Below are 8,808 nucleotides of genomic sequence, written 5' to 3' on the forward strand. Positions count from 1 at the left end.
GGCGGGGCGGCCCGAGCATGGCGGCGGCCGGGCTGGCCGGGCTGTTCGCCGTGTACAAGCCGGCGGGGGTGGCCTGGGGCCGCGTCCGGGACGCGGTGGAGACGCGGCTGCTGCGCGGTGAGCGCGGGATCCCCTTGCCCGTCCCATCGCCGGGGGCTGCCGGTGGGGCCCGTCCCGTCCCATCCCATCCCATCCCATCCCGTCCCGTCCCGTCCCGTCCCGTCCCCGGGGTTCGCCCGCCGCCCCTGACCCCCCTTGTCCCCCCGGTTCTCTTGCAGAGCTGAACGCGGCGCCGGGACGCGCCCCGCGGCAGCGAGTCCGCTTCCTACCGACCCCAGCCCCGGGCGGCGGCGGGGCCGTGGAGCTCGTGGCTACCAGGGTGCCAGTGCTGGCCGACCACCCCCTCGGTAAGGGCACAGCGGGGCCTTTCCCCCTTCCTGGGCCGGGGGATCCGGGGCCGGTGGGAGCCCCGGGCAGGGTCGCGGACCGGCTCCATCACTGTCTCCCTTGCAGTCCGAGGTCCGCGGTTCAAGAAGCTGAAGATCGGAGCAGGTCACCGGCTGGATGTGAAGGCCTCAGGAGTGTTCGGTGGGTCTGGTCCCAGAGCAGCAGCGTGTCCTACTGCCTGCGAGGTGATGGGTTTCCATGCAGGGAAGAAGGGTGGATGCACGGCCATTGCACTGCAGCATCCCTTGGATCTCACAGCCCCACTGGGAGTTTAAGTGCTAAAGCACAGAAGAAATGTCCCAGCAAGCCGCTGGCAAAGCTGGGAGAGACCCAGGCACGCTGGGTTTTGCTGGGGACACCAATCCCCACAACTGCTCTACCACTTGAATTGGCTTCGCTGTGGCTGGCACTGCCGAGCATTTGCCCTGAGTGCCCAGGTGGAAAGTTCTGGGGAAATCCAAGAGCTCTGGTTACACCCCTCTGGTTTTTAGACCAGACAATAATCTGGGGGTCTAATTGCACTGCTCAGACATGACTCCTAAGGAGATGGAGCCCTGTCCAGCGGACAAGAGCAGCATGAGTGTTCAGTGCTGTGTAAATGCACATCAGTGACTTTTTGTGAGGCTGAGTAACAGGCTCCCCATTTTCTGTGTTTCAGTGCTTGGCGTTGGCCATGGGAACAAGCTGCTCACTGACCTGTACAACTGCCACCTGACCAAGGTAGGTGCTGGCTCTGAACAGGCCACAGAGCCCCCGAGATCCATCACACACTTGATCCTGCCCCAGTGCCGCAGGCCAGCCTCGTGATGTTGATTCTGCACTTAAGTCTCAATCCTACCAATGCTTTTAAGAGCTTTTTGGGGTCCAGAGTTTCATGCTTCACATAAGGATCCACTTGTGGCCTTTCGAGCAGAGCTTTTTGTGCAAAACTCTCATAGCCTGCACTTCTAGCAGCTGCATGGTGCAATACTGCTGCTCAATTCCTTGTAGCATTTTTTTGATAAATTACACTCTTTGTCTTTTTTTCCAGGTTTATATTGTTGGTGGGCTTTTTGGTAAAGCCACTGATGACTTCTCAGACACAGGGAATTTAGTAGAGAAGACAACATTTGGTAAGAAACTGATTTGATGTGTTTTTATTTTTTTAACAGAACATCAAACAGCAGATTACCTCCAAAGCATTCAATCAGGCGAATTACACAATGACAAAAGCCACATCTTGCATGTCTTGTAGTCCTTTTTCTAAATCTAAAACTAAATCTAAACCCAAATCTAAATCTAACCACAATATGTACAAGGTAGTGGTCAGAATGATTGCTACTGAGTGGTCAGGACCCAGATCTCCCTGTGAATCTCATTTGGAGATAGCAGAGAAAGAGATTTCATTAAATGAAAACATATAATAAGGAAACTGGAGCATCAACATTTTGAAATCAGTTAAGTAAAATAACTCTTCCCTTCCCAGTCCAGCTCTGCGCTGCTCCATGGAGAGCCTGGGGAAGTGACTTTGCTAAGGCCACCCCTCAGCTCTCATCAGCCCTTTTGATGTGACTGCCTGCCCAAGGGACAGCAATACCTCAGTGGCACTTTTCAGACTTTCTGGTTCCTGGATGGATAATTGAGACTTTGTTTCTGCCTTAATATTTGCAGATCATATCACAAGGGAGAAGCTGGAGCGGATTCTCGCTGTCATTCAAGGGACAAATCAAAAGGCCCTGCTGATGTGCGTATCCGTGGGGGAAATGAGCTGGTCTGATCCCACTGCCATTTGCTGGTCTTCTAAACAAATGAGAGGATTTTGTTTCCCATAATTGAAGTTGGTAAAGGTTGGAGTGCTCGCAGGGGGCAGAGAGGAGTTACTCTGAGTGCTCTGTGCTCTGGTGAGAGGTTGTAGTTAAGTGTCCTTCTTGTATCCCAAAATCTCCAATCTGCTGGTTTAGGAGCAATCTGCTATATTAGGGCTGACAACAATAACTTGTAGACATGACCAAGTACCTCCCTCCCAAACTGTGCTACACTACTGACAGTGTATACAGCACTAAAATATATGCAAAAACTCACTGGATAGTTTTAAGAATAAAAATTCCATCTCTGTTTTACTGGGCGTGAAGATACTTTGAATCTCTTTGGAGAGAAGTTCTAAATGGCTCTGCTGCTCTCTTTTTTTTTTTTCCCTAGGTATTCTAACATTGATATGAAAACACAAGAGGCATATGAGCTGGCTGTCAAAGGGTTGATTCGCCCCATGGGAAAAAGCCCCCCAATAATCACAGCAGTCCGATGCCTCCAGTTTGCACTTCCAGAATTCCAGCTAGGTAGGACTGGCACAGAATGTACTGGAGAACTCTTGAGTATATATTATGGCAAATAAGTTGGTAAACTTAATTTTCTTACTCAAGATTTAATGCAAAATTGGTTGGGAATTTCTTACCAACTTGTCACTTCTCTGGTAAGTCCAGCCAGATCATGGCTTTTCACTTGCCAGTTCAGATCTAAGGCCAAGGCTGGAAAATTTGCATCATGTATTAGTATGGGGAAAATTTTTCTTAGCTCAGTGTTTCAGTGTAATGCATTTCAGTGCTGGGTTTTGGGGTCTTTTTATAATGCAGCATGTTTGCTTTCATGCTGACAGTCCCCTTTCCCTCAGAAATTGTCTTATTTAAAAAGGTGCCTTTTTATTCCCTTTGAAATACCTAAATTTTCACATTACTCTTCTGTATCTATAGGTTTGTTTTCTAAAGTATTCACTTTGGAAGGGTGTGGAACACCCTTCAGTGTTCCAGAAAATCATACCATGCTCTTAGTGTCTTCTGCCAAACCAATTCTTTTAGTGTTACAGCGAGTGATATCTGGGTTTACAATGTCAGAACTTGTGTCAAAGCTTTGCTTCTGAAGGAATGTCTCTGTCCTCCTAGAAATCCACTGCTTGCACGAGACTCAGCAGTACCTGCGGAAGATGGTTCACGAGATTGGGCTGGAGCTGAAATCATCTGCTGTGTGCACACAAGTGCGCAGAATACGCGACGGCGTTTTCACGGTGGACGATGCTCTCCCGAGGACTCAGTGGAACCTGCAGAGCATCCAGGAGGCAATTCAGAACTGTCAGCTCAAAGTGGAAACAGAGCTGGAGAAAACACTGGGACACGGGGAGAGCAGTCCTCTTCATCAGCTGGGTGGGACACAGCTGAGCATGCTCTGCAGGAGCGTCCCTGAACAATCCCACAGCACAGCACGCCAGGGATGGGATGGACAGCAGAAGGAAAGAGGTTAATTGCAGTTCACTTCCACCCTTTCTTTGAGATGACTTTTATCAGAGTTTTTTTTTTTCAGTGACAGGCTGTATAATTTTTTTTTAAAGCATCACAAACAATTCATTAACAGGAGGTAGTTGTGCCAAAATTCCTGTTGATTTTGAGAACAGTGGGTTGCCAAGGGATGTAAAACCCATTCCCGAATTGTTTAGCACCAGGAAGTAGTGTCTTAGAAAGCTGTATTCCTTTGACTGTACAGATTTGTTGCTTGCAACTGGCAACACAACTTATCTGCTGTGTGGATTTTATTTTCCCTGTGTTCTCCTGCAGTATTTTCTTTCCATTAGCCCTGCTCTCAGACACATGAGAGTTCAAAATTGGGCTAAATGAGGGATGCACAGCTTACCCAAAGCAGTGCAAGCAAATGGTTTTATCCAGAGTAGGCATGAGATGAAAAGTGGCTTATAATGGGGACTAATGCAAAGGATTCACAAAAAATAAAATGGAAAATGATCTAACAGGGAAGAGGTTGGTTCTTGGCTCAGTACTCATCCATGTACATTGATCCATAAAAAACCCAGCAAGTGCTACTTTATTTTACCCTTTTTTTTGTGTTCAGTGTGTCTGGTATCCTCTTCTGCAGCAGCTCCTTGCAGACTGCCCTTTGGTGAAACTGTAAACTCTGTGATACCATTCGGTCTCTGTTAGCTCATTATAGCTGGGTCTGACTTTGCAGAAACACACGTTCTAAATTTAAGTCTGGAATTACACTTACCATTATTGCACTCAACGGTTTTCCACTTATATACTTAAGTGAGTTTGGAAATTTATTTATAGAAAGCAGATTTGTTCTGTTCCTCTCCTGGACTTGGACAAAGGCCAGCATATTTCATCCTCCAGGTGACAGCGTAAAGGTACAGGAGTAACTCTGGGAGGGGCAGTCACAGGGGTCACGATGAAAACCTCAGTGGCAGCATGCAGTCCTGTCCTGTCCTGCAGCATCCCAGGAGTCCTTAATTTAGTCCCTGGAATCTTTCAGTTCTGGGTTCCTCTAGGCTGCACAGAGCATCAGAACAGCCGTGGAACACAGCTGCCACCACCTGGCAGAGCCACCCTGCCAGTAGCAGGATTCCCCAAGGACACCGTGCCCTGTCCTTGGATCTGTGGATGTTCTCGTCCCCCATGGACAAGGGATTGGGACCAGGGACCTTCCCTGGACACCTGCCCAGTGCTACCTGAAGTGTAAACCCATCCCTGCAGCTGCAGGTGCGACACTTGCACAGCTACAGCTGCAAGTTTTAACCCCAGGAAAGAAAACATGGGCTTCTTACTCCTTCAACAACCTTCACTTCACTAACTTTGGTAATGGACTGTACTTCATCCCCTCAGCTCACACAAACTGAAGAATTTCTGTACATAATTCCTGTTGCAAAAACAATTTCCAGTTTCATGTCTCACGGACAGGAACATTTTGGTTGGAACACTCCAGGCTGAACCAGTCCTTCTACTCAGGAAACACCAGCCAAAACAGCAACTTGTGCACACAGAGTGTGCATTTCCCAGTTTTTGCACCTTGTGGCTTTTTTCCTCCCCTTAAAACTACTCCAAAACACATGAGTGTTCCATACTTGGCAGAGGGGTATGTGGTAGGGAGGGGTGTGAACACCCCCCTGAGAGTCCACTCTGGTCTGGCCACAGGAAATATTCTGCACAGCTGCACATCAACAGAGACTTGCTTGGATGAATCATGGAATATACAGGCTCTTTCTGTCCCCCTGCTTGAGACCACTCCCCACAGCTTTTGAGGCAAAACAAGACACTTATTAGTGATGAGTCTGTGCCACATGCAGAGCCAGGAGTGCAAAAACAATTATCTGTTCTCAGCTGCAGCCTTGTGACTGGTTTCTGGCTTCCCATCACACTGAAGACAGATTAATTTGATTAAAATTTGGAAGTAACAAGCAGACTGCAGCATGGGCCTAACTGGAGACCACAGGGGAAACTTATTGGCCAGAAAGTCTTGGAAAGTGAAAATGAGCAGAAGGACATCAAGCCTGAGTGAAAAAGGGACAATAAATCTGCAGTCAGCAGAGCACTTCATCACTCCCAACCACCCAAAGCAGCCAAATTTAGTCTGTGCAGTCACCCTCAGCCCTAACACTGACATTGAAACACTCGTGTTCCCAACATCACCCACTGTCCAGGACAGTGCTCACTCCCACCATGACTCTGCACTTAGAGGAAAGTGATTCTGCACCTGCACATTCCTGGAGAAAACACTGGAATACCTCGTGTTACAGGTGTCTCAATACAGTTTTAGATTTTGTTCCCAGGTTCATGCAATGTTTTATAGGCTCTTAAAGCAAATTACTGACAGATGTGAAGGCTGCTTTATTCAGAGTGGACAGTTCAACAAAACTTTCTATTTTGCCATTTACTACAGAAATGATACAAAACCTCCAGATACCAGAGTAGGTAAATATAAGAATGCAGAACATCCAGACTCCTCTGGATTTGTTGATAAAACAAAATAAAACCCCCAAACCACCACAATTTCTGTCTTCTTCCCTCCCTTCTTCTTTTCCTTTCAAAGCAGCTATTACATTGCACATTTGTATGTCCTCACTTCCTCTATCCCCTGGATACTGCACGGATTCAAAGGCTCCATGGAGCTCAACATCAACCTGAACTACAGCTTTTCAAAAAAAATTTAAAAAAAATCATCCTGTTGATCAGGTAGTACATTAAATTATCTAAAATACTACATCTCTTTTCCAAAGGTTCCTTTTCCACCTTCTGTCTCTTCTAAACCAGCATGACACCAACTTGCCATGGCCCAGTGACAGTCACTTTTGCAGGACATGGCAGTCTCCAGGTTCAGGACTAGTCACTGAGCTCCAGGTCATACTCAGGATAGAGCTGTTTTGTGGTGACCCCTCGGATAACAGCTAGGAAATAAAGAAACAGCATTGGGATCTGTAACACAAGCTTTGCCTCCATGGCAGCAGCTTATTTCTGTGTCTGTATGAAAACACTGACTAAAAAGGTCTTGAACAGCTTTCCCTTCCTTACCCAGCTTGCCCAGGAGCATCTGCCCAGCATCTTTGATTTCATTGTACTCATGGAGCAGAGAGATGTGCTTGTCCAGTTCCTCCAGGCTGTAGCCCCTGTAAATTAACACCAGAATGGTCACAAATTACACAGAGGGAGTGGGGGTTCCTGCTGCTGTGGAGATACCCAAGCCTGGCACCTCAGAAGCAGAAACTGAATGCAGCAAAGAGCAGTTGCTGCAAGTTGTAAACATGAAAGCTCTACACAAGCTCAAGAAAGCAAATTCACCCAAGTTCTTAGAATCAACTAGAAACAAGAGTAGGCTGTGGTGAATTCCATTGGTATGTATCTCTTATCTATATACAGGGAAAAAATTAAGAATTGTAGAATTTTAATTTTTCCATCTTAGGATGGAAAAGACTTCCAAGATCATCAAGTCCAACCTCTGGCCAAGCACCACCATATTAACTAAACCAGAGCACTGAGTGCCATATGCAGTCATCTCTTCAACACCTTCAGGGACCATGACTCCATCACCTCCCTGGCCAGCCCATTCCAATGTTTGAATCACCCTTTCAGCAAAGAAATTCCTCATGCCCAACCTGAAGTTGCTCTGGCACAGCCTGAGGCCATTTCCTCTTGTCCTGTGGCTAGAAGGTTTGTTTACCCTTGAGGATAAATGGAAAAGTGTTCTGAAACAGCCTTTGTTGTTCTACCATTTCCATCCTATGCACTACACTTAACTGAGAAAACATCAGTCCTTCACAACAAAAACAAATGGCTAAAATTATCTGTTCCCAGTGAACACATAATTACCTCAGGAACACCCAGGCTAAAGCAAAAATCCTCTTATGCAAGCTCCTAGTAAAACGTGTTTTGCTTTACCACATAAAGTGGAAAGAATTCTCTCTTGTCTCTAACAAGTCCCATCACTTACAACAACGCTGTAACCAACATTGCACCATGCCAACAATGGCATCATAGAAGGTCAGCTCTCAGCTCCAATTCCTGGATCACATTTTGTTTTAAAAACAAAAATAATTAAGGCATCACAGTGAATACTGAGCTTGCCAAGGGCGTACTCGGACAATAGTTGAGCAATTTCCTGGTCTAGAGCAAGGTCTTTCTGTTTCAGCTCTTCGATTTCACACCGCAAGGCTTCTTCGCTGGCTCCATTAGGCTGGAAGGACTTTGGAGATGGGGTCTGTAAAACACAGAAGACACAGAGTAGGAACTCAGCTCTGGGTAAGACGCTACAATGCCAGAGCATTAATGGGAAAATAGTGTGTGTGCCACTGGATAAAACAGGAGAAAATAGAAAAGGAGAAAAATAATCCCGAGGGCAAGGAGGGGGGTTTCAAGTAAAATATGGATCAGAGTACGTAACATTAGCCTGCTCCGTGTAACATCCTACAGCACTTTCGAGAGTTATATGTAATGCAAAAATAAATAATTAAAAAATCACAATGTGCTTTCTAGGAGAAACTCCTAGTGCGACACAGCGCAAACTACGGTTTCGGCACTAACCCGGGATATCAACACCTTCACCCTAAAGGAAAAACACTCCCCAGTGAGCCGGGCCGGGCCGAGCTCCCGGGGCAGCCCCGCGCAGGACTCACCAGTGCCCTGAGCCCGGCCCCGCCGCTCCGCCGGCCGCCCGCCGAGACCCTGCCAAAGCAGAGAGCGCCGCGTCAGGGGCCGGTACCGCCGCCTCGGCGGGGACACGGCCCGGGAGGGGGGAGAGACCGCGGGGAACCGGCTCCTACCTCCTGGGCAGGGCCCGCGGCGGCGGGTGGCGGGGCGGGCTGCGGCCCGCGCTCGGCGGGACCCGCTCGGCCAGGGCTGAGGGCTCGCGGCTCCCGCCACACCGGGGAGTCGCTGTCCCGCCGCCGCAGAGCACGCCGGGAGTTGTAGTCCTGCCGCCGAGGGGCATGCCAGGAGTTGTAGTCCTACTGCCGGGAGGAGTGCTGGGAGTTGTAGTCCCCCGACCGTGGGGGGGGCTGCAGGTGACATCGGGTGTGGCAGGACACAATTGTCCCCCAATGGCCGCAGCTGAGAT

At 48.3% G+C, this 8,808-nt stretch overlaps 2 protein-coding genes across 2 annotated transcripts; one reads left to right on the forward strand and one right to left on the reverse strand.

The window, feature by feature from the left end:
* Positions 1–3: 3 nt before the first annotated feature.
* Positions 4–4,218, forward strand: TRUB2 (TruB pseudouridine synthase family member 2). Its single transcript, XM_033077280.2, is given in 9 exon segments — positions 4–117; positions 279–407; positions 514–588; positions 1,106–1,167; positions 1,478–1,559; positions 2,098–2,170; positions 2,626–2,762; positions 3,363–3,620; positions 3,623–4,218. Coding segments are annotated over 9 exon segments (954 nt in total). The 5' UTR covers positions 4–17; the 3' UTR covers positions 3,661–4,218.
* A 1,851-nt stretch (positions 4,219–6,069) lies between these two features.
* Positions 6,070–8,682, reverse strand: SWI5 (SWI5 homologous recombination repair protein). The gene is made up of 5 exons (XM_033077839.1): positions 8,516–8,682; positions 8,369–8,438; positions 7,832–7,953; positions 6,771–6,865; positions 6,070–6,646 (listed from the first exon to the last, which is right to left on the reverse strand). The coding sequence occupies exons 1-5, from the start codon at positions 8,680–8,682 to the stop codon at positions 6,582–6,584; spliced, it is 519 nt and encodes a 172-aa protein (XP_032933730.1). The 3' UTR covers positions 6,070–6,581.
* Positions 8,683–8,808: the final 126 nt, after the last annotated feature.

The sequence above is a fragment of the Catharus ustulatus genome, chromosome 21 (assembly GCF_009819885.2).
Source record: "Catharus ustulatus isolate bCatUst1 chromosome 21, bCatUst1.pri.v2, whole genome shotgun sequence".
NCBI classification, from domain to species: Eukaryota; Metazoa; Chordata; class Aves; order Passeriformes; family Turdidae; genus Catharus; species Catharus ustulatus.

Coding starts and splice junctions, on each gene's coding strand:
- SWI5 (XM_033077839.1), bottom strand. CDS start 8,682: ATGCCCCTCGGCGGCAGGACTACAACTCCCGGCGTGCTCTGCGGCGGC. Junction 8,439..8,515: donor CCGCGGGCCCTGCCCAGGAG/GTAGGAGCCGGT, acceptor CGGCCCCTGACG/CGGCGCTCTCTGCTTTGGCA. Junction 6,647..6,770: donor GATGCTCCTGGGCAAGCTGG/GTAAGGAAGGGA, acceptor TTTATTTCCTAG/CTGTTATCCGAGGGGTCACC.